This window comes from Sinohyriopsis cumingii, chromosome 4 (assembly GCF_028554795.1).
Source record: "Sinohyriopsis cumingii isolate HCF-2022 chromosome 4, ASM2855479v2, whole genome shotgun sequence".
Taxonomy (NCBI): domain Eukaryota; kingdom Metazoa; phylum Mollusca; class Bivalvia; order Unionida; family Unionidae; genus Sinohyriopsis; species Sinohyriopsis cumingii.
Genome location: NC_142964.1, coordinates 136,466,214 through 136,492,157, shown reverse-complemented (window position 1 = coordinate 136,492,157; position 25,944 = coordinate 136,466,214). Strand labels below are relative to the sequence as shown.

Sequence of the window (25,944 nt, the reverse complement as noted above, 5' to 3'; positions counted from 1 at the left end):
CATACATTAGTCATAAGATCTTCGTCATTAATTGGTTTCACCATGTCACTTCATCACATGACATCAAAAATTTTATATCTAACAAAATGACTTGTTTGCAAAAGTTATTTAACATGTGTGTAACATCATATGATAAATGTATTATGTAAGAGTAATCCAAATGTATTTTTAATTATACTGAACTGTAATGTAAATAGAATTCTGTAATAAATGTGTAAAACTTGCAGATTAATTTCAATGCCATGTTTATCAAGGCCTGCAAACCAAAGAAATGATTCAACCAAATTCATAAACATTTGCATCCAACATTCACTCATTTCAAATTCTTTACACATATTGGCCCATGATTAAATTGTCAATAAATTCATAAGTAAAAATCATGCAAGCAGATAAAATCATGGCAGAGTTTTCTATAACCCTAACCCAGTCTGTTACATGACTGAACGACTTGTTGACGGTTTCATAATATGAATATATTTACCAGGTCTGGGTCTATGCAGTCTGCAGTTGAACCTGACTTATAAGTGAGTATTTATATATTTACAGTCCTAGAATTACGAAAGTGACGTATCATTCTAGTTTTATCGCAATCTCTTTTTGTAGGAATTATTGGAGGTCCATCTTATCCATAAATCTGGTATGTGTATAAGTTTGGGATTTTTCCTCACCAAATCAAATGGATGGATAGATGGACGAATGGATGGATGGACGGACAATAGATGGAGAGAAAATAAACGAAAATACTGAACATGACAATTTTTCAATAACAAAAGGCACAGTAAGATTTTACTAGTATTATATATTCTCAAGGAATAACACAGAATCATGATAAAAGCAAAAATGCTTTTAAATTAAGTAAAATATAAACACAAAATAACTGTACTTGAAAGCAATCTGTATTTACCATTACTTCAAAGGAACTACAAGTCATAAAAAATTTACAAGTACTGCAACCCAAAGTGACATGGTGTATAATACTAGCACCACTGAAAAAACTAAAAAAACAAACAAACAAAAAACTCAAAAAGTCCTCATAGTATAAAAAAAAAGGTAGTGGGAGAAAGAAACTTACATGTAAAACAATTTTTCATAGTAAAATATTTTTCTTCAAGAATACTTACCCAATCATAATATGTTAGGAGAACGACTAATATTACCTTGCAAATCCAGCCCTCTCAGATACTACTTTTAATTAAAACGATCTAAATGTTGACTGCCGACCTATAGGGTGGTTGGGCAGAGTGATCTCCCCTCAGGTATAAGAATTGGTGGCAAAGTCTAGGGGCCCTGCAGTTACTAGTTCTGCTCATGCCAGTAAGCATGCTCTCATCACAAAAGACCTTGCATATTGAATCTATTTGGAAGATATACCATTACAAGCTGGAAGAGTCTTTCACTTCTAAGGAAAGTATATTCCATCTATATTTCCAACTTTTTCTCTTCCTGTCCCGACAAAGTTCTGCCTTTAGCAACTTTTTCTCTTCCTATCCCAACAAGGTTCTGCTTTTACAATTTGCTAACACTTTGTCATCATCACACATCTAGGTATTGCACTGGTAGCCTAAGCGATTTCACTTTCAGTTCAGGCTATAATTATTTTGTACATGCAAGTCTCTAGCACCTAGTAAAACTCCTAATATATGTGTAATTCCATTCTGAACGGGTACTTATTCATGAGTTTCTATTTCAAGGTATTTGTAGCATTCGTAGGCCAACTTCAATGTTTTTTGCTTGTACAAGCAGTCTATGGGTTTCTTTCCCTACAAGTAACTGCCTTATAATGGAGGGTATAGGAGGGTTTAACGCCATTTTTCAGCACTTGACAGGCAATACATGGCGGCCAGTATTAATGGTGGAGGAAGAACTCTGGGAAAGCCCCAGAAAGAACCATCAACCCACGAGAAGCTACTGGCAAGCTTTCTCACATATCCACATTAGCCAAATGCAAGACTCGTACCCATGCAGACTGTGTGTGTGTCAGTGATCCGTAACGAAGAGCGCTTTAGACCACTTGGCCACTCTGGGCCCCGGGTTTATTAGTAATGTGATCAGTAAATTATTCTCCAAGAAACACATTTACCCTGAACACATTCCTAATCACTTTAATGTTAAAGAATAGGTGACAGGAAATGCATGATCATCCAACCTCCACCACTGGCTTCTTTCATGGGAAGGAATGTCTGAACTACCTATAAACATAAACCATTATCCTCATAGGACAGAAGCACAAACAAAGGTCATGTGGACAGCAACCACAGCACTCAGATAAGGAAAGAGAATGACTTTCCCTTAACTTTGTTAAATCCAGTGGAGAAGGATGTGCTGGCCTCAAAAAGGTCTGATGGCCATCTGGTCTACAGTCTCCATGCATTTCATGTAAATTCTGAGAGCTCAGACCAGATCTCACTAGCTGCCAACAGAGGAAAGAATCTGGATAATGACCTTTCGACTGCCCCCAGACTGCAAATGGTTCTTGGCTATGAAACCGGGCAATAGTTCAGGTCTGCTGAAAGAGCTCACTCATCCTGCATGCCAAAGATAGCATTATTAAAACACCTAAGGTAACATCTTCAAAGAGGCTTCTCCGAGATCAGCCAAGTCTCAACCCATGAGAGATCTCATTTCGAAACAGGGTGAGCGATTTATCCTTTGTATGGTCAAAGTTCACCATCAAGTTTGACATATCTATGTTATGACCTGGATTCATTCTACCATGATGCCAACATTTTTAAAAAAATCATGAAGTGATATCCACTGTTAGTAACCAGAACTAACATGTTCTCCACAAAGAGTCTGAGAAAATGTTGCCATCTGCTTAACACCATTTTTCAGCACACGATAGGCTATACATGGTGACAAGTGTAACTTGGTGGAGGAAGCACCCTATAAGAACCACCTAGACTCGTAATTAGTGAAAAGAGCGATAAAATTAGTGAATTTTGAACACAATTAGTGAAAAAGTATACCGTATCAACTTCAAAGGCCAGTACCGCATTATATGAAAATCCCAAAATAAAACTTAAACATATTATTTACACTGATTACATGTACAAATTTATTTACAGCCACATTTACTGATATACACAAACTTCACACTATTTGTCATAGTATGATGCTGTGGCAGACTTCCTCAATCAGGCCATGGTAAATGTGTTTTCAAAAAAGTTCAGGCTTCTTGCCTGCTGGTTAATCTTGGTGACTAAAATTGTTGCAAATGTTCAGCACCTAAGGAGACACGTAAGTTTGTCTTATTTTTCCTCACAATAGGAAATACTCTTTAACTGTCACTGTTGCTGATCTCCAACAGAGAAAGGCAGGTTACATTCAACAAGAAAACTCATAAACAGTGCTTCAGCACTGGTAGCTTGCAGGAAGACGGCTTGTGTAGATGGCTTGAAGTACTCCAAAGCTGAAATCTGCTGTGGGTGCTCTTAATTTTCGCAATATCAATATGTTTTTTGCCAGCAGTGTGCTTTTTCACATCATTCAGCCACAAGCCAAAATATATATTATTATATACTATATGTAAGACAGGTAAATTGTAAGCAACAATACAAGCCCCTGTGCACATTCCCATTTCTAAAATTCGCAGCACACTACTGTGTGAAAACCATAATCTACATCGATGTCTGATGGCTGAATGCAAGGCCAATTTTTGGTGTACTCCAATCTATACTTCACTTTTTGTGGAATACATATATTTTCCCTTGGAGGTGAAAACATTTGAAGGTTAGTATAGCTTAATTACAAAACTGAAGATGAAACATTGAACGATTAACGATTAGTGGTGTCTGCAAATTAGGATATATGCTAATCTTTCAATATCTTAAAAATTCCTACACTAAAAAAAGCTGTCTTCATTTAGTGTTTGTTTTAAAACAATTATAGCTGCTATATGTATGTAAATGTGCCATTTTTAAAAACAAATCAGTTGGGCCCTGGTTTTCTTCATGAGCATTTGTAAAAATTCTGTTCTAAATATAGATTATATACTTTACAATACTTGCTACAGGGCAAACTATAACAAATGCATATAGTTCTACTAATATCACGATTAGCACTATGGGACTGTTATTGGCATCAGTGACCACTGCTGCCATTTTGACAAGCACTTAACAAGATAAGCTATTTGATTTAAGATGACTGAGGGTCCAGGAATTCATGATTTTTTTTTGGAGTGAATCTTTGAATTGCTATAGAGAGTCGTGAAATTCACGCCAAAATCGTGAGGGTTGGCAGGTATGGAAAACATAAGACTTTTCTTAATTTCATGAGAAAATCAAGATGGGTGAAAAGTATAAGGTTGTTCATTTTCTTTAGCAAAATAATACTTACCATGTGTTTCTGAAGGATGCCATTGTCATGTGCCAAAGTCACTGCCAATGAGGAGATCCTAAACAAGGATATGACATTGTTGACTATTTTTGTGAATGTCCATGGGCTTACATTTAGTCAAAAAGGTAGAAAAGGAAATAGGTAAATTAATCCATTGAATGCAAATGGAATGAACCTGCATGAAAATGGATGAACCGAAACATGAAAAAAGCAGTTTGATTGAGTCTGCTCATAAACTTTTCATGTCTGAGGGAATGGAATAGTGATCACAATGTTTTAATCCTGAAATTCAGTGCTAGCATGAATCTGTTTAGCCAGCTGAAGTCTACCACTGACCTAAGTCTACCGATGACCTAAGTTTACCACTGGCCTTTGGTACCAGGCAAAGCCTTGAATAAAAATCCTGGAGAGTTTGGCTTGTGAATTCTCTGCACCACCAGTATTGAGAGTAATGTGATTGCTCCATTAAGATCTCTTCCTTCATGGGATCTGTTGTAATATATGTTATAGAAGGGAAAACATGAGAGAAAGAGGCTGGATAAATTAATCTGGAGCCCCTCCATAGCTATTTGGATTTCCCATTCATTGTTTGGAAAAAAGTGAATCCCTATAGGACTAAAATGGAGCAGTCTGGCACCAACTTGAAATCTCCATCAGCAGTGAGGATAACAAGTCAATGGTGACTGTTGGAAGGCTTGAAGTGAGAGAAACTTTGTTTCCTTTCTCCCTTACTGAATTGCTTTCCAGGCTGAAATGTCTGCTGTCATCTGAAATCTTGGTATGGTTGAGATTGCTGTTGCTGAAAGAAGCACTGTCATCTCTCCTTCTGTCTCCTAACATCTCACCTTTGTGGCAAAGACTGCTGGGGACTAAAAGGAGAGGGAGTAGGTAAGGATAGTAGGAGTGGTACTTCTTGTGCTGCCCACTTTCATATATCTTCCAAACAACCCCCGAACAACAGCAGTGACCTGAAAGGCAATCTTCAGAGCCATGACTTGATGTAGCTTCAAGAATGTCACATTTTACTAAACTGAGATTTAATGAAGATGTAATTTTGCCATAGAATGGTGCACTGTCATAGTGATCACCTTGGCTATTTGTCCTGTCCACTCCCATGCATGCTTATTCCCAGCATTTTTGGTTGGACAAAAATGAGCCAAAGATGCGAAGTCTATCACCAATAATGCTGGCACCATATTCCGCATAAGTTTTGATGTTGCATCAAATATTGTCTTTGACTTTATAGAACAATGGGTTAGACACTTGTACTATTGAATTGTTCTTATCAATGCTCAAAATGTCAGTGCCATATGTTTTGAGTGTGCATGGTACCTGCATGTGTTATATGAAACTGATAACGAACTAACAAAAGAAGGCTCATGAATTCCTCAGGTCGCAGAAAATGTCTGAAAGATGACTGTAAATGTTTCTAAGTTTCACAGACTGAGGAAGCAGATCAAAAGCTTGACTTTCCTCTTCCTTAACAAGTATGGAAGTCTTGACTTTTGTAGCTGTGGCTTGGAGAAGTACATGTGAGGCAAACTTCATAATTTTATTTGCTGACCTTGTACCTCTGACATTTATTATATTTCACTGCCATTGCCTTTGCAAATAACTAAAAATAACAATGGGAATAACCAGTCTGAATTATAAATAGCATCCACAATATCACAAAATATTATATTTCAGCCCTGACTGCAACTCAAAAAATACAGTACGCATGCATGTGATGCTATCGTGTGCAACTTACAAGGTCAAAATTTATCCACAAAAATATCCCAATAAAGGTTACCAATCTTTTGTGGACACATGAAAACATAGAATATTCGCCACAATTATGGACGGATGGTTCAAATTCATGCAGATTGTTGAATGATTAGAAGCGGCTATGTAGGACGATGCTACTTGTACCAAGTGAAAGCTTAAACTAGCAACAAACACGAGGAGTGATAGGGAGGTAATGGCAAGAGTTTCTTCCCTTTGTATACATGGTAATGACAAACATTTTTATCTTCTGGAAATGCTGGATTTGAGAGGTAGTGGTGGAGCTTATTTTCATAATGCAATTGGGAAAACATATTCGAAGGAGAAATCTAGCACAATTTCGGAGTTTTGCTACAGAAATGTAAGTGTGAATGATGGATGCACTGGCAAACAAATGGACAAAAAAATTTACATTATTATTTTAACTGAAAAATTGTGAATTGCAAAATTAACACCTGAACCAGTCTAATATGTGTACATAATTTCAAAGAGATTAAGAGGCTATCCAATGAACAATGTCTTCCTATGTTACCAACACAATCAAACTTAAAGGACAAACACCATAATTCACTGCATAAATTCTATCCTATAACTTAATAAAAAAGTACATTTAAAAGGATACAACTTGTGGCATTGACCCTGGCTGCAGTTTGCATAATTCTATTAGTTCCGATCCATAGAAAATCTCAAGGTAGGGTGGCTCTGGCAGCTGGAACAACTGGCCAAACATCACCTGAAACAGATAATACAAATGTGTACTTACAACATTATCAAAACTTGTATAAAAATACAGATGCATTTTTAAAAAAAAAATGTATTTAAGTACCTAAATGTATATTATTTTCAGCAGAGGTTTACTTCCGAACTTTCAGGACTTGCACAGTATACACAAAGTTTGACGACTTTATTAGGAATATGACCCAAGGCAAGATACCAACTTTCTAACCTTTCACAGCATCTGTTGCTGTTACTGTGTAGGCCAAAGCCACAGTGTGCAGTAAACAGAACACTTGTTACTTAATGACTTTATGAAAATAGGCCCGCCTCTAATGTTTATAGCAGTGAAAAATATGTTGAGTTCAACATAAATTTTACCCATTTTATCTTTCTTACCTACCTTTTATTATAGATGAGTTTATGAGTAAAATCTGATCTTTATAATCGTAAAATTAGTTTTGACAGAACTCGTTCAACACCAAGTCAGTAAAGGTGTGTGACCGACCATAGCTGACCTTTCTGAACCTGTTAATTGTCCAATTATGTATCACTAACTCATCAAATTTGATAAATTATCCAAAATCAGTGTTGCCAACATTGATATTGAAGCCTATATGTGATTTACGGAAGCCTTTAAATTCACAATTCTAATCAGCTGATCTCAAGAATGTGCTTAACAAAATCCACTGTCTCCATTTTGGAGAGCAGAGAATCTGACTCAGTTACTTTAAGCGGTGATAATGACTACATCTTTAATAGCAACCACATAATGTGACATAAAGGCCATTTACATCAATGCGTTTAGTATCTAACTGGGGGTTATCTTCAAAGGTGTCACTACAAAAACCAGCTCAAAATGACTGATGTTTATTGTAGGCATCAAAACATGCTTCCATGCAGATGGTGCACAGGCATCCAGATGTGCCTATATGCAAATCAGATAGAGTTGTACTATAGTACTTCCATGAGAATAGGGTAGAGGCATCCAAAAGTGCCTGAGGTAAAGGGTTAAACAATTTTTTTAAATAATTAAACTAATGCTGATATAAAAATTCTAATTATATGTCTTAATATTAAGACTACCTCTAACTACATCAATTCCAAGAACTACCTGTACATGTCATAACTGTATTTTTTAAATTAATAACAATATCGGAAAGAGAAAATAATAATCTGTCATACCTCCACTATCATGTAATTAAGAGGTATTTTGTTCTTCGATGGAAAACTCAGCAAGGCCGCAGCACTGGAAAAGAAATCTTGTATTACTTTTTACGCATATCTAATTACATACTACTGGTACAGAGGACTTTACTCAAGGTAATATAACACATGTCATGCAACGATAAAAATAATTCAATTCTATGTCTAGTCAACATACCAGTACATGAAAATATATTTATGCAAGAAAACAACAAACCAGAGATGGTGTCATACGTATGATATGCCCCAAGCAAGCTACATATATATATTATTGACCTATTACCCTACTCAGGGACAGGCAGGTAAAAGGAGAAAGAAAAGTATGTAATGATGATATATCCCAAATGTGAAGCAAACTGGGTTAGGGGTTATTAAAATATAAGTGAAGACAGAAGGCACTGTTCAATATATGTGATCAAAATCACTTTAGTACCAGAATGTGTTACCCCTTTGGCCTCATCCCGAAACATGACTCATGGTCCAGAATGGTGCAGGGAGAGTTAGAGTTGTTCAGCGTCCAAGCATATGTTAACGAACAGATGGACAATACCATAATGTAATATGTAAGACTAGTGTAAAAGCAAGAGGTGTAATGAGGCCTGGGATTTCTCACCAAACATTTATTAGTCAAATGTAAGAACAGACAGTCAAGAAATTAGTGTTGGTAAGATGTCTATTGTCAAAATTTCTTCAGATTCTGTTGACTGGCAACAAAGAATAAAATTGTAGGCTTCTTTATTTTGCTATATCAGACGACAGATCAGCTTCATTTGTTCATGACTGGCAACAAAAAATAAAATTGTAGGCTTCTTTATTTTGCTATATCAGACGACAGATCAGCTTCATTTGTTCATGCCAGGATGCTTTTGTCAAATTTGTTCCAATTCTTTACAAAAGATTTTTGTAGATAAGCCCCCCACCCCATAAATATGTTTCATATTGCACTAGTATTGAAATTAAGGTAGGTACGAAGGTTTATATGATCTAATTTTAAAAATTATATATATATATATATATATATATATATATATATATATATATATATATATATATATATATATATATATATATATATAGAACACGTACTAAGTGCCTCAAGTGCTGGGCAAAACAAGCTCAATGAGATGCACAAATTAATTTCTGGAAATTCTTTTAAACATATTTTTTCCCAGAGATAAAAGTGTTAGGGTCAGCAATGAATGACAGGGATGATCAGCCGACTAAAAACATGTATGTTTTTTGGCAAAAAAAGTTATTTACAGTCTTTTTATATATATTTAGTAACAGTGGCTACATCTGATCATGCATTGGCATCATTCATAGAAAACAGAAAGGTCACCAGTATGCTTCCTGTCAAATTCTGATGATCAAATTTCCAAGTTGCTTCATGTCTTTGTTTTTTTGTTCTCTAGTAATGCATCTATATTTGATAAGGAATTCTTATCTGTAATAAAATGAGTCCTTCATGCCAGGATGCTTGCTGGAAAATTTGTTCAAATTCTGTTAAATAGTTTCATAAAAGCAGTCATTTCATGGGTTTTATATTTTTAGTAATGACTGCTATACAGGATGGCATACCAGATTTATTTGTAAATAGGAACCGAACAGCATTCAAACCAGGATGCTTTATATTACATTTGGTTCAAAAGCTTTGAGCAATTTCTGCAAAAATACATTTCAGGGGTTTAAATTTTTTTTAGCTGGCCTTAATTGACAGTGGATTTCCATCACTAAAAATAAAAAAGAATACTTTCTGTAATATTTGGTGTAGTTCTGGGTAGTGGTTTTTTCTTCTTTTTTTTAGTAACGACAGCAATATTTGTTGGTGGACCAAAATTATCTAAGTCTGAAATACCTCTATAATATGATGTGAGAGGACTTTCTGATGTCATTTATAGCTTTTTTGTTTTTTAGTAAATGATGCAATATTTAAGCTGGGTTAGTAGCATATTTCTTTCAAAATTTTCAAGATTTTCTCAAGGTTTTTCAAGTTTTAAAATCATGTTTTTCAAGGTGCATTAGTATGGTAATTTTAAAGGAGACATGAATGAAAATATATGTAAACACAAGTTGATACTTACCATTACTTCTTACGAGGCACATTTCATGGCAAATTTTTTATTATCAAAAACAACATGAAGTCAAGAGTATGATCATTGATATCCTTCCTATTAATACTAAACATGCTACATATGGCCAATAGAATAATATACAGTCACTGAACAGTGTTCATTTTTCTCTGTCTACATCACACTATTTACAAAGTGTAAAATTATATTTTAGGGTGAATTTTTCACTTATTGTAGCTTGTCATCAAGCTGTTGTTTCAAGAGCTCCGAGTTCAGCCATTTTTTTCCTATACATTTTTCCTCAAACTATTTGATGTCGTAATAAAAGAAATGTTCCTACGAGTCTCTGCTTTCAATGCATAGTCATCAGCAGCAGCTGTCATTCTCTCAATGTCTATTTCAGTACCTGCCTTTTTTCTTCACCCACCCCCATCAAACAAAAAGAAAGTAACAAATATATTTCTTATTTATATTATCACTTATTTAAAACAGCATATGGACATTTTAAACTATTTTATAGTTTATTAATATTTTTCTCAGCTTAGCTGTATTCTATATTTTTAGATTTATTGTATTGATTGCAATTATTTTCTGTCCTATTTCTACTTAATCCAAAAATAGAATCAGATCTAACTAATTTCATAATTAAGACTTTACACAGTTTCTATTTTAAAACTTGAATCTCTGTGTTCACAAACCTACTTCTTTCATCAAAAAACATTTCATTCTGAAGGCTTCTTGTTTTGCCATATTAGCTGTAATGGGTTTCTTTTCTTCCAGCTGCATGTGACCGAAAAGCAATCTCTCCCATTGCACACAAATCAATATCCTTCTGGCATAATTTGCAAAGCTGTCTGAGAAAGATCTCATAATCCAAACTTTATACTTTTCTTCCATCTTGAAACCAAAGTTGGAAACAGCAACGAGACAATTCAAAGTGTACAAATTATTCAAATTTAAACCACAGATACATCCGGGCTACATACAATCGGAAATTCAAAATGTATGACTGTGCATTGGCCAGATGTGGAAATTTCTGTTCTGGCACAAACTTAGCAAGAAATTATTTTGTTTTGGTTTTTGGGGCTTTTTATCCTTTTCTTTTTTATTTAAATCTGTAAAATGAAATCTATTTATTAATTCCTTTTGGTTTCAAGAAAATCAGTCTTTTCAAGGTACCCAGATAATATTTTGATTTTTCAAGGTGTTTTCAAGGCCTTGGGGGACAAATTCATTTTTCAAGGCTTTTCAAAGTTTTCAATGTCCTCTATGGAACCTGTTTAAAGGTAGATCAGTATCATTTCCTCAAATCTGATAGGCATTCATACCAGTATGCCATCAGCTTTGTTCAGTTTCTGTTTCTACAATTTCTGTTTAGCAGTTTTGACACATTATTTGAAGGTTTGTACAAAACTGAAAGGATTTTATGACATGCTGTAAAATTTAGGCAATATCTACTAAACAGTTTTGAGAAGTCATCCACAATTCTATTTTTAGTAACATCTAAATCTAACTTAGATTGGTCCAGTGGTCTTTGACAAGTTGAAATAATAAATGTCAATTTGCAACAGACCTTGTATGGATTATGGATGAGAATGTAGGACCATATAATAATCTGCCTTTGAATTATGACCAAGCAGTCCAGATATATGAGCATACATGTACACATACACGGACAACTTCCTAAACCAATTACAGGTCCTTTTACATGTAACATTTTACAACAGACATCAAAACAGTATGCTAAATGAATGCAAAAGGAAGAATTAATCTATAACAAAATGAAGCATAAACACAAATAAATGCAAAAGGAAAATGATGAATGATGACTGAAAACCTGTGGTGAAGCAACTGCAGGGATGACCAGGCCCAGTGACTGCCAAATTTCCCATCAAACAACCTGTTTATTGGGAAAGGGCCACAAAATGTTTTTGGATGAGGTTCAGAATTTCTTGCTACACCATGGATGAAAATAAAACAAAGACTAAATGCATTATGTCAATGAATCTGAAGACTGATTATTCTCAGGCAACTTTTTAATTTCCGCATTAAAATCCTTGTACATGATAATCCTGTATCAGATTCTTTACACTGACAATATTTCGCTCATTATAAGCCACGACAATGTTCTTGTCAAGGCAGACATATAAACTGCCTTTGATGTAATGGCACCAACACTACTGGTTGCATCTGTTCAGTATTTATCTGCACAAAATGAAAATAGTAAAATTTGCTGGAAAATAATCTACAACTCTATTATTACATTTACTGCATATGAGGTTATATTTTTATTTAATTTATCAACAGAATGCTGTCCTTTGCATTTCAGGTGTTAGCTGTTTTACTGAAGCATACTTTTAATAAGACTAGACAGGAAAGCAATAGTTCTCTCCCTTTAATACTCTCAAAAAATCTGACCGATAGATGCATTTCCATTTTGTTCATAACTAATGAAATTAGAAGAAAATGATGAATAGAAGAAATACATGCAAAATCAGACTGAATTTCAGAGACAGCAAATACAAAATAATGGGATGACAGATGAAATGCAAACCCAAATGGAATGTAAACATAGAACAAACAATCTGAATTTCAAATTCATTTAAAAAATTCCAGCAAATTGCTGAATCAGTAAAATTACCCATTTCAGGGTCTGTGGGAGCTCATTTTAATATAAATGTTAAAGAGTAGATATGGACCTTTCATATATTATATGATAACTTTCAACTGTCATATAATGATAGATCAAAAGCTCGACTATGTTTCCATAGGAAGACAGACATTTACTATGTGTCCTGTAAGATGTGGCATCTCATTTGTGAAGGAAAGCAAAACTAGATAAAAAGTCCCTCAAAGGGACTGTTCCTCTACTGTCTGAAAAGAACTGCCCAAAATTCAAGATAAGACCATTCCGTCTATTTTAACTGCAGAATACTGAAACCACCTCTAATATTTTTAAGAAACTCCAACGTATCAAATCGATAACAAGAGTGTTTTCTTGTGTTTAAATTAACATGTTCACCAGTGCAAAATTGTTTGTCATGACATTTGACCCCAAACAAGCTGTGACTGATAAAACATCACTGATCTTGTGTTGATTCAATATATAACCACATGATACTTTCGTTTAATCTATAGGTAAATATTTTTTTTGAAGTTAATGAAATGGTATCATTCAACTTATCTATCAGATATATCCACAAACTAGGCTAAATGATAAAAATCCATTCATACTTATTTGTATTATCAATATTACAAACCAGTACAACCAAAAACATAAATCAAAACTTAAATTAATGCAGGAGTGCTGGCTATCAATGTATTCAATGTACTGTAACTAAATAAAAAGTCTGTTCAAAATACACATGTATATGTACAAGTTACTGAGTTTACAAGATCAGTGCTATATAATAATGCATGCAATCACCACTATATTGACCCCAAGGTCAATTAAGTATAGTTTTATTTTTAGAACGCTTTCAAAAAAGTGCACCATTTTCATTCAGAGCCAATTAAATATTGCATGAGGTGTTTTCATTAAAACCCAAGCATAATTTCACCATTCAATGCAAATGGAGTACTGTTAAAAAAGATTTTTGAGATGGCTATTATGCCATGTTACAGATCAGATGAGCACCATTTTCATTAGACCAAGCTAACTAGGGCAATAGTGTGATATTACCATCCATTTAAACATAGCAACATAAAAATTTTCAGTAGACCAGCAAGGCAGCCATTTTGGAGACTGTAGCATTATAATACAGGAACAGTTATATATTCCAAAAAGGAAGCAAAAGAAAGTGTTGACAATGCCATCTCTTATAGGGAAGGAGCAATTTCAAGATCTGTCAGATTTTGGGAAGTCACCTGACATTATTTTCATTTATAGGACCAACTACAAATAGTGAGAAGTTCTAGTGAAAACCACGTATCAGTATGACCATCCCATAAAAAGAACAAGGGATAGAAAGACTTTCAAAACTGCTATCATACTGGATGTCTGATCAGCACCATTATAATACCCAATCACAGTAAGAAATTTCTTTCTGCTACGTCGTAATCCAGCTCTCCTTGAAAGATGAAAATGGAAATTGTATAGTAAATAATGTTTCTCCAAAAATACTTAACCAATCACATTAACATTAGGAACATCCATCAAAATATATGGTGGTGATTTTGAGGTCTGATGGGCACCATTTCATTTATTACCAAATAGACAATGTAAGTCTTTTAGTGAAACCCAATGCTTATCTTACCTTGCTTTCCATGCTTATCTGACAGTCCATTCAGAAGGATTAGGGATAATATATTCAAGATGTCCACAATGGTAGTCATAAAGGATGCCTGAATGATCATATGAAGTCTTTTTTGAAACCCCACATCAATATGTATTTAGAAATCAAGATGCATTATTATGCAGACAAAGACACCTAAGGAAGTGCAAACATTAACTAAAGTGCTATTATCAGAAAGACAAATGGACAATCAGATACTATTAATCCACAGGCCAGAGTTGCTTTGCATTCAGCCAATAAATTAACTAAACTACCACCACTGCCAAAGTGATACCAGTAATTCCCTGCTTTACATGAAAAACAACGAAGAACATGAACTTGTGTGAATGTGTTGAAAATATCAGCAATTACCAGTCCTTTCTCTCCCTGTGGTTGGAGTGGATGATTCTATTTAGATGATCTTCTATCAAATATCTCTCAATGGCATGACTCCCTGGTAAAACTGGACCCTGGTTAAATCAAACAAGATACAAAATAATTATATAATCATTATCAGGTGTTGAATAATCTGTTTTAAAAGCTTGATTAAAGTACTTCTGCACATTTAAGATTATGAGCATTGTGTTATTACTTTTATTAACATCTGAAGATGAGAAAATATGAAAGATAGGTTTAAAGTATGCCAATTCAAGTTTTTTAAGTCATTTTTATTGATAGGTTTAGCAAGAATCTGACATTCTGTCGCACAAGCAGGCAGAACACGTCTCGCTTTTGCATTAAAGGCAAGTGCAAGAACTGGGTGATGAATATTTTAAAAATCAGATCTGCATAAACAAGAAAATGAGCAGAGAGAAATAGCTACTAGTTTAGTGTTTATGGTGAGCTATATAATTATAAAGAAGCACATCTTGTAGTGAATTATTTTGAACTGGAAGCTAGCATCTGGAAAAGCATGCTCAACTTGAGTTAAGTCACTACCGCTAAGTTTGCTCAAAGCAATTTTCTTTGAAAAAGGATGCTGTCACCATAGACAACTAAGTAGTAGCTATTTACTTCAGATGGTTTTCTGTCAAGGCCATTGTGGTTCAACGATTAAAGCACTGGACTCATGATCAGAAGTAACAAATTTGATTCCCACCACTGAATCTGCCTCAATCTGACACTGTGGTGTCCTTGGGCAAGGCATTTTACACATCTCAGCACAAAATAACCATACAAATGCTGTTATTACACAAAACACTCCAGCCAAACCATTTTCTTGTCAGAGGGATGAGATTGAAAAAAAATGCATAAATGCCTACAGTGATCCAAAAATGCCCATGATGTAGGATGGCAAGATTGAAAATGATAAAAAATATTGATAACTTATGCCTTTTCGTGATATTTACTATTTATATGAATATGCTAAATAAAACAGTACATGATATAATATTTAATACTATTTCCTATAACCTGTAAAGAAGAAACAGAGTGAGAGCATGACAGGATCACAAAGGGCCCTGCACTGATACAAAACATTAGAGAAAAAGCCATGTCTCTGTTTATAATGAAAAGACCAAACCCATCAAAGGCATGTGAATGTACCAGACAATGATCATAATAAATAGCATTAGGATGAGTTAAAGTGTGCTTAAATGCCAGTAACAAGCAACATTCAATAAGAAGCTAATGAATAATTGTCAAAATGTAAAGGGTGAAACACCCCACTCCCACAGGCACTATTAGTTTAATGAGACAATATACAAACCAAACTGAATAAGAATGTCTAGGAATGGTCTTCAGCTATGCTGTTTACAAAGATTAGCTGACATTAACATTTAATTTAACATTAAAAGACACATGCATGAATATATTTAACAGGCAATTCATTCAACAAATGGCATCTGATTTGTGCAATCTTGCAAAGCTATGATGGTCACAAAAAGTGTGATAGATGAATGGATAAGTGATTACTTTAAGGATCTATTTATTACCTCAATTAAAGTACACTGAAAAAAAATCTCCAAAACAAAAGGCATAATGCAATGATCCATTTGGGTCACATCATTTTTCAGGTAATCGCTATAATCTAGAATACACAAATATGTTAATGGATATATATTGCTCACCACCATGCAATACTTACTGATGTAATAGCAATTTAAAATTGATAGAATAAGCACAATACATAAAAACTGGACCAAAAAAGAAAAAACCTTTAAAAGACAGTTCTGAATGTAGGAAGCAAATCAAGCACCAAATGACATAAAGACCTACTGTGTATACTAGAAGTGTCAACAGATGGACAGATGGAAAAGGTGCCTGCTATGGGGTTTTCTCATTTTGATGCAGGCTCTTAAAATAATCTATACTAACTGTAAGCAATTAGCTAGTAAATACATATTCCTCACAACCGTTTCTTATATTCTGAAGACAGAAAAGGTGATGGAGTAGGCTGTTTTATAATTGTTTCAGGAAAATATTGGGATTTGATCTTACTTTGAAAAATATACAGGGTCTCTTCTAGCACATGGGCAGGAAATTCACTCTTCCATTTCCAAAAGAGGGAAATTTTTGCAAAAACAGGAGATATGTAATGAAGAGATAATGCAAGGATTTTAAAACATTACAAGTGATTTTCAAGCACCTTTAGTTCATTTTGGGTCACAATTTCATAGAAACAAATTTTGGAGTAAAAAAAATTTCATAAAACTTACCTAATGAAAATAAATTAGCCATACAATCACTGCCTATAAAATCCAGCCCACCCAAACTTTTTTTAGTAATAAAATCATTAAAAGTGAGCTACCCACCTAAGTGGAAGTCAGACAAGATTGTTCTCCCCTTGTGAAGAGAGTCTGGTGCCTAATTCCATCCATATATCATTTACCACTGGAGCATGGTTTATTAAGTTTCAGTGTGAGGGTAACCATAACCCTGTATTATGATCAAGTAAGTATTATCAAAGAAGCATATTTTACTTCAAAAAAGGCATATTTTTCAAATATGTTACCTGATCATAATACATTAGAATAAAGGTAAGAGGTGAAGGAGTTACAACCCACTTAGCCAGAAGCAGGTCCAATCTACAAGCCCCTAATCGTAGGTAAAGCAGCATTCAATCTTGAGATAGATACAGGCTTGGGTCAGCATACAGACATGCCTGGACATGGCTTGCAGAAGCATAGTAACAGTGCTGTTGAGAAGCTGCTGAATGACCCAAGAAAGTAGCACATTGTGCTGCTGCTTTAGGTCCCAAAAATTCAAACTGATTCTTTTCAGATTGAAAGGTCTCTATGGTTAAAGCTAGAGAATGTTTATCTGACTTCATGCCATGGTTTCGACAATATAAGTTAAGGAAATGTTATACTCAAAATTTAATATTGTGGCTGCTGCCCTAACCTCATCAGACAACATGTGCAATAAACTTGTATGATCCCTGTGTTAATTTTCTATACACAGTGCATATAACCCATCATACCTGTATGGTCCCTGTGTTAATTTTCTATACACAGTGCATATAATCCATCATACATGTATGGTCCCTGTGTAAATTTTCTATACAAAGTGCATATAACCAATCATACCTGTATGATCCCTATGTTTATTTTCTATACACAGTGCATATAACCCATCAAACTTGTATGGTCTCTGTGTTAATTTTCTATACACAGTGCATATAACCAATCATACCTGTATGGTCCCGGTGTTAATTTTCTATACACAGTGCATATAACCCATCACACCTGTATGGTCCCTGTGTTAATTTTCTATACACAGTGCATATAACCCATCAAACTTGTATGGTCCATGTGTTAATTTTCTATACACAGTGCATATAACCAATTATACCTGTATGGTCCAGTGTTAATTATCTATACACAGTGCATACAACCCATCATACCTGTATGGTCCCTGTGTTAATTTTCTATACACAGTGCATATAACACATCAAACTTGTATGGTCCCTGTGTTAATTTTCTATACACAGTGCACATAACCAATCATACCTGTATGGTCCCTGTGTTTATTTTCTATACACAGTGGATATAACCCATCAAACCTGTATGGTCCCTGTGTTGATTTTCTATACACAGTGCATATAACCCATCATACCCAGATGACAGAGCTTGAGCTGAGATATTGTCAGTCTCTTCTTTTAGTGGTAAAAATATTAGCTCTCCTTCTTCTAATTAGCCCAATTCTCTCAGGTACCACCTTAAAGCCCTTACAGGGTGCTGTGGATACCTATGATTCCCCTACTTCCTCCCCCAATTATCCATGTGCACAAGCCTGTTCTTAGCAATAAATGCAAGAAGCGTAAGGAGTGAAATTAAAATATTGCAGCAGAACTGCAGATAGTTCAAGCTGACTGATACACTCTGTAATTCAGTGATTTTGTCTGCTATCTGGAAAACAGGTATTATAGGATTGGTTAGTCAAGGAGATTCAAGACATCTATTTAGATTCCATTCTGGATACGGAGCTCAAGATGTTGTTGGAGAGGTCTGAGGTCTTTGTTCTGGCCAATATCCTCACTTTCATGATAACAAATGTGTCCAAGATAGAGGGATGTAGAATTTGAAAATGATGGGCATCAATTTCTTATTGTCAAAGTGCCAAAGGAGCAAGTTTGCTATTTGTGGTACCAAGGCTATGAGGAGTGATGTGTTTCTGTTCTTACCACTAGAAGAAAACTTCCCACTCCCCTTTGTCTGCTTTCCAAGTGGCGGTCTCTCTTTTGCCTGAATGAATTTGTTGACCACTTATTCAGAGAATGTTTCCCCTGAAGGTTTGCTTGATATAAGCCATGCATGCAATTTCAACAATTTAAGGTAGAGGCTGAACACTTGTATTTGTGTTTCTTTGAGTGGGTGAGAAGGAAAATGAAAAACACAACTGTCTCAAATAATTATGTGAAATTTTTTAAAGCAATTAGACAATTACTTGACAGAATTCATATTTGGTATATGAGCTGCTGAATAACTGAGATGAAATTAAGTAAATTAAACCTAAGGACAGGCAATGCAATTGACATGAATATGATAAAACTAAGTTAGACAAATGTGAATTCTTCATCTATGACAGAAGTGGAACAAAAGGTACAAACAACATAAATCCCTTTTGTGAAAAAACTCCACAGAATTGCTAAAGTAACCTAAGGCAGAGGTAGATTTGAATTTATGAGTACTCAAAAGATAGCACAAATGGATGTAGTAACATATGGACAAGATCTGGTGCAAATCCCAAATGAAAATCACTCTTAACTGACTATTGCATTTTAGTGGGCAGACAACATGTATCATTTCTGTTCTTAAACAAAAAGCTTGGGATGGATGGTTTTGTTGGATAGTGGTTGTACTCCTAATGTACTACAATTAGGTAATATATCTGAATAAAAGATCAAGATGAATTCCATAATCATCCCAAAATAGACCATGAATCAACTCAAACCTGTATAAAAACAAAACTCAAGAAACCACAAGAATATTTTCTTTGGGGCAGGTATCCTTTATATACAGTGGTAAAAATTACAAGAAACTCAAAGGAATTCATAAAGTATCCTTTATAAGCAGCCTCACTAATTAAATATTTAACTCAAGAAGTAGCTGACATACAATGCTCACCTCTGGGACGTCAGTGTAATCAAACATTCTGAAGATAACCCTGGGAAGGGGATAGCTGGTCTCCTCATTGTGTGAGGGGGGTATGATCTGTGGTAAAGCATGCTGTAAGGCTTCACAAAGAACTCCATCAAAAGCTAGGTATGGTCTCAAGATATGTTTCTCCTGCCACTTGTTATTCTTTAGGTTCATAATCTGTGCCCAAAGGCAATCAAGGTACTGAATAAACAAAATAAAATATGTGATGAAATGTCTCATGAAAAAAAAGATCTTGGTGAACATATCAAGCCCCATGTTGTAAAACAAAACTTCAATAAAAATATTATTTTTAAATGTAGATTCTATTGCTGCAACCACTGTTAAAAACATTCATACAATGTCTCTAATCATAAATATGGCCTCAACAAAAATAAAAAGTAATTGTGGTAAAATACAGAAAAACATTGTGTGATCCTGCTTATCCCATATATCTATCATCAATTTTTATTCAGTTAAAAATACATATAAATTCTGAAAAACAGGAAACTTATTTTGTTAATTATTGTTCTCTGAAAATACTAGTCCAATCACATTAACATTAGAAAATTTCACCCTACTAATTCCATATACTTCCTCCCTGGAAAGGAAAAATGTCTTTCCATCAAATAGATGAAGTGAACTAACTCCCTTGTAACCACTTGGTGGACACCTGTATCCCAGATGTTTGTCATTTGAAGCTTGAGCAAAACCTGTGACACTATGCTTGCATTTGCAGGAAAAGGTGGGAGAGGTTAATATAAATCTGACAGAGTAAGCAAATTTGGAGAAACAGAATTACTAAATTACTTTCTCCATGAAACACATTTTCCCTGATCACACTAACATTAGGTAAGAGGGGGAGGAAATGCTAATCCAACCTCTACTCAACACCTTGTTGGAGCTCTTCTGAAAGAATGAACTTCTAATGTAAAGGTAGCACAACCAAAGATTATGCATGTATACAAGTGTGAGGGCAAATCTGATGAGTGATCCACCATCTGGACATTGCCTTACTTGAAAAGTTCCCCCAGGCAAATCCAGCAAGAGTTGCAAGTTCACACCCAGGATCTGGTTATGTTATCATCAACAGGGTATGGTAATTGTCTGTGCAGCTACCAGTGGTCTGATGAGGTTCAACTCTTTCCTTTGTGCGGTCACGTCATAAAAATACAAGTGGGGAAAGCAGACTTGAGTGCTAGCCAAATGACTCCAATGTGTCTCGAATGGAGGCATTACACTGGAAGGTCAGATTTCTGCAGCAATGCCATTCTTGTTGGGTCAGTGGAGGAGAAAGAGCAAATAGTTTCTTGTTGGTTGTTGATTGCCTATCTGTGACTACCTGCTTTTAGAAACAAAACCTGAATACATCATAAGTATGACTGACCCATCAGAATGGAACTGCATGTAATTCAGATACGTGGAGAGCACATGCCGTTCACTCCTGCAAGATAAAGCAAGTGCTATCAGGAAGCAAGTTTTGTACAATAACTTCTTAAGCAAGATGAAAAACAAGGGATCAAACTTATAAGAGTTGACCCAGGCAGGCATGGTTCCATTTTGGGAACAAGGTGAATCAATGTAGCTGGATATGTCAAAATGTGGGCAAGTCAGAAAGATCTTGTTGATGCCCATATCATCTCTTCCATGACATCTGAACAAAATGATGGAATAGCATCCCTTGATTGTGATTGGGGATAGCTTCTTGTCCTCAAAGAGGAACAGAAAGAAGTTAACCAGTTGTGAAATGTAGGCTGAAAGTGATATAACATCATTAATACCTCACTTTTGGTGTGAAAACGTTCTACTTCCCCATATAAGGCTTGTCACAATTCTCTCCACAACTGAAACACAAAACTTCAGTTCATGCTGGGCTTCCCTTACAAGAGCCAGGCAAGAAGAAGTTTTTCTGAATGCAGATGAAATAAACAGATCATTCAGGACTTGTTTCATCAGAGAGAGGCAATCAGAATTATTTTGCAAGCCCTACCCAACATTTTCTAAATCTGTTAGGTATTAGAGCCACTGGAGGGAAGACATATGACCATATCTCCTCCCACCTGATTGAAAGGGCATCAGCTGCCCATGCCTCTGGGTCTGGAAAGACGATTTAGGGTAGTTGTTCCACCTCGCCTGAATAGGTCAGGCACTGATTGGTCCCATAAGGTACAGACTCAGTTGAAGATGGATAGGTGGAGAGACAGCTGGTCAACAGAACTGGCCAGGACACTAAGCCTGTCTGGGATGTGTCAGACTTGTATTTTTATATGATATGCGCCACACCAAGAAAGATATTCAATCACACAAAGAGGTAGTTTACTACAACTGAATTGTCCAACATTATTCAGAGGTCTTCCTTTGCAAGCATTTGATACGCTGGGAATGACCTTCATTTTGAAGATATCCATGTCAAAAGACTTCTCTTCCAGAGTAGACTTGCTGCAGAAAACTAACTGTTCAGTGAAGTGCAGTTAGGGAGTCCAGGTTGATAAAATGTGCCCTGATTAGGATATGACCGTACTGGTTTGTTGACAGCCTGGACAGCATAAAACAAATGACATATGACTTGTGGATCTGACCGACCTGCAAAGTCTGAAGGTAATCAAGCAAACTGCAGCTTCAATGTTACTAATTCCATGCATGGGTAAGGGATGAAGTCTTACACACAGTGGTCTGCCAAAATGGGTTTTAATTCCAAGTTTTTTCTAACTCACAGCACACACGATTCCAATATTGCTCAAGTGGAATTGCTTGGTGTATTTTTGATGGCATCTTTAGCAATCATCTGTGAAGACACTGTTTTAAGTATATTTGCGAGAGGGTGAGGACAGCATGACACTGAATGGGAAATTCGGATGGATGCTTAATACTTCCAGTTTTTTAATGTTTTAAGCATGACTTTTTTTGGTAGCCCTTTAACTGCCTTTCAAGGCATTTGGACCAAACAACTTCTGCCAACAATAAACACATAATACATACATGCCAACCCCTGGTGAGGAAAAGTGTAATCCAAGTACATAAAAGTAATAATCCGAGCAAGAGTAATCCACATTTAACATAATAAAATACAATGAACATATGAACAAAATGATTTATTTACCCCTCTGGTCTTATAATATCAATTACTGCTTCAAGTTTTTATAAACAACACTTTGAGCTTTAAAAAGTTAGTTTCTCATATTGCATTACAAAACGCTTTGTACCAGCTGAGATTATGAATGTTTTGCACACCAGTAGAGCAATAAGTGCTGAGTTTCAAAACCTGGATCTGAATTCAGTTTTATTTTTGTTAACAATATAGAACAATCTCTCACAGTCAGCATTAGAATGGTAAAAAACCAATTTTCCTTTCATAACCTGACAAAGAAGAGGAAATTTATATCTTCCAGTTATTGTATCTTTTAGGTGGGAAATAAGGTGTCATTACACATCAACTCTGTCCGCATGAAGTACATCATCAGGTAGAATGCCAACTTGAAACCAAGGTCAAAAGTTTTAGTAGAAACCAGCATGTTTCTTGGAAATAGGACAGTTGCTATAAATAGAACATAATACTGTTAGGAAAGTGCATGCAAGTCAATGGACAAGCGTACTCTTATGTCATGATTGCACAGAAGCCATCTTTTCTAGAATATAGTCTGAAAGATTAATGGGATGTTAATAAAAATGAAAAGACAAATTATTAATTTATTTTGGAGTGGGATATACTTATATGTGTAAGGTTCATGGCAATCTTCCAAGTAATTTAGGAGTACTGATAACAAACTTTTGCTGACTGAAGGACAGACAAGGGACAAAAGACCATCTGAAAAACTGACCAGCAGAGTTAACAATACAAGTGTGTTACAAGAAATAGAAACTGTTAAAGTAGGTGAACTCTTGTTACAGAAATGATAAAGGGCATATTAATCCAAAGTTTAAAAGTGCATTACAAATACACTAGTGAAAACATTAAGGTAATTTTTTGAAATCATACAGAGAATAATGACCATGAAAAAAAGAAAAACAAACAAATTCACTGAAAAAACACATCAAATTTAAGGTTCTTGTTCATTATACATCTGAAAAAATATGTTGGATAGTCAAAATCAGAATATATCCAGGATATGGGTGGCCACCTAGTGGGCACAAGGGAGTTACTCTGTAAGATTTTTTCCTTTCATATATATGATATATAGCTGGAATTACATTTTAATGTCTTTTAGTGAGGGTTGGATTTGGAGGTAGCTAAGAGCAATTTCCTAACATTAATGTGACTGGATAATGTATCTGACAGAAAATGTCAGACAAAACTATAAATCCAAAATACATATAAGCACAATGAAGATATTTCTCTAATTTGGACTACCTTTAGACTATACTGATTACACCTAGTGATAAACAAGAGGATTGAGTTTCTATACACCAATCTTGTAGATTATCTGCCACTGACAAAAAGATGCTTGCACATCAAAGGTAAACAATGTCTGATGTATCTTGCATGTAGTCAAAATAATATCCTTCAGTCTCCCAGGCAAAAAACTGATTTGCTGTTTTCATTCATCACCAATGCAAAAATAGCATGTCTAAAATAAAAGTGATCAATAAGATGTACCATAGTAATGGCTAAAATAAAAGTGACCAATAAGATGTACCATAGTAATGGCTAAAATAAAAGTGACCAATAAGATGTACCATAGTAATGGCTAAACTAAAGTTTAATAATAAAAAATGTTGACTCATTCATGCAACACTAACCTCTTCTTGTGGGTGAGGATGATCAGTTGTCCAGACTCTCAAGGCAGGAGCATGGATTTTTTGTCTCTTGCTGTAACAAATAATAATCCACTAATACAATTCACAATTGAACAACACAAATACAGCATCAGTAAAAATGCAGCATTTAACCGGGTATTATAAAATCCCTTATTTTAATCCTTATTTAAAATACCTTAAATTCATTCTCATCTCAAATTATTGATAACATCATTTTTGAAGAACAGAAATTTAAACAGTATAACCTGCTTTTATGGTTTGAAATGTAAAAAAGTAAGGATAATCAAACCTGCCAAGACCATCTCAGTCAGGCAGTTGATTTTATTCCATAAGTTTGACTACTATTCAGTAGGTGTAACAAAAATATCATATACTGCTATTGTAAAGTTGGAAAATATGTATTTGAAAAGTTTGGTATTTGAAAAATGCAGCAAAGGTAAACATTATGTTCAAATGAAAAGTTTGTAATGTAAATATTTTCAGCATGTTTTTTATGTTTTCTAATTTTGTGGTGTTTGCTTTTGTAATAATATTATATGTTTTTTTATGTTATAGGTGTTGTCTGATGTTGTAAAGCGCTTAGAGCTTCTAAAGATTAGGCGCTATACAAAGTCCTCATTATTATTAATGTACCTTATTTACCTCTAGCACAGTTGCACAAACTTCAGTCCAAACCCTATGCAGCTCAATCACTTGTTGCCATCTCTTAACTCATGTAATTTTTGTAATCTTTTTTCCCATTTCACTTGATGGCAATTGGATCTCCCTCCACAAGACATACTCAACTCTACACATGTCAATAAACATAATTGTGTCCCTTCCTGCTTTCATTCACAAGAATCTGAATATTTATTTTTATTCTTCTGTACTAATTATTAACAATTTTTAAGAGGCTTATTTTCTCTTTTGTCTTCTACATGCATCACTTGCTGAGCACACTATTTAAAAACAGTGTGATCGTGCAGATGCTTTGCAACAAAAAAATATGTGCAGTCCCTAACTCCACTAAATCTAATATGAAACCTGGATACAAATCTAGCACAGACAAGCCAGTTATCCGGATTTTACAGCAACAAACATATTTCCATAGCTTTTGCTTTCATTTGACAAGTCCACATTTTAAGGGTCATTTTCATAAGACTTATGGCAAAATAGTAAGGGTTTGCAGATCTGGATAATAAACACACAGAAAAATTATAAATCCATATTTTTAGGGTCATTTTCGTAAGACTTATGGCAAAATCATAG

At 34.9% G+C, this 25,944-nt stretch overlaps 1 protein-coding gene across 1 annotated transcript in view; it reads right to left on the bottom strand.

The window, feature by feature from the left end:
• Positions 1-25,944, bottom strand: part of LOC149802151 (nuclear cap-binding protein subunit 1-like) — an 80,998-nt gene that overhangs the window by 34,737 nt on the left and 20,317 nt on the right. Inside the window, exons 9-13 of the mRNA XM_089956561.1 lie at positions 24,679-24,748; positions 19,930-20,145; positions 14,735-14,832; positions 7,999-8,062; positions 6,722-6,832 (exon numbers count right to left, since the gene is read on the bottom strand). Of these exons, the coding sequence (XP_089812687.1) occupies positions 6,722-6,832; positions 7,999-8,062; positions 14,735-14,832; positions 19,930-20,145; positions 24,679-24,748 (559 nt within the window). The remainder of the gene's footprint in view (positions 1-6,721; positions 6,833-7,998; positions 8,063-14,734; positions 14,833-19,929; positions 20,146-24,678; positions 24,749-25,944) is intronic.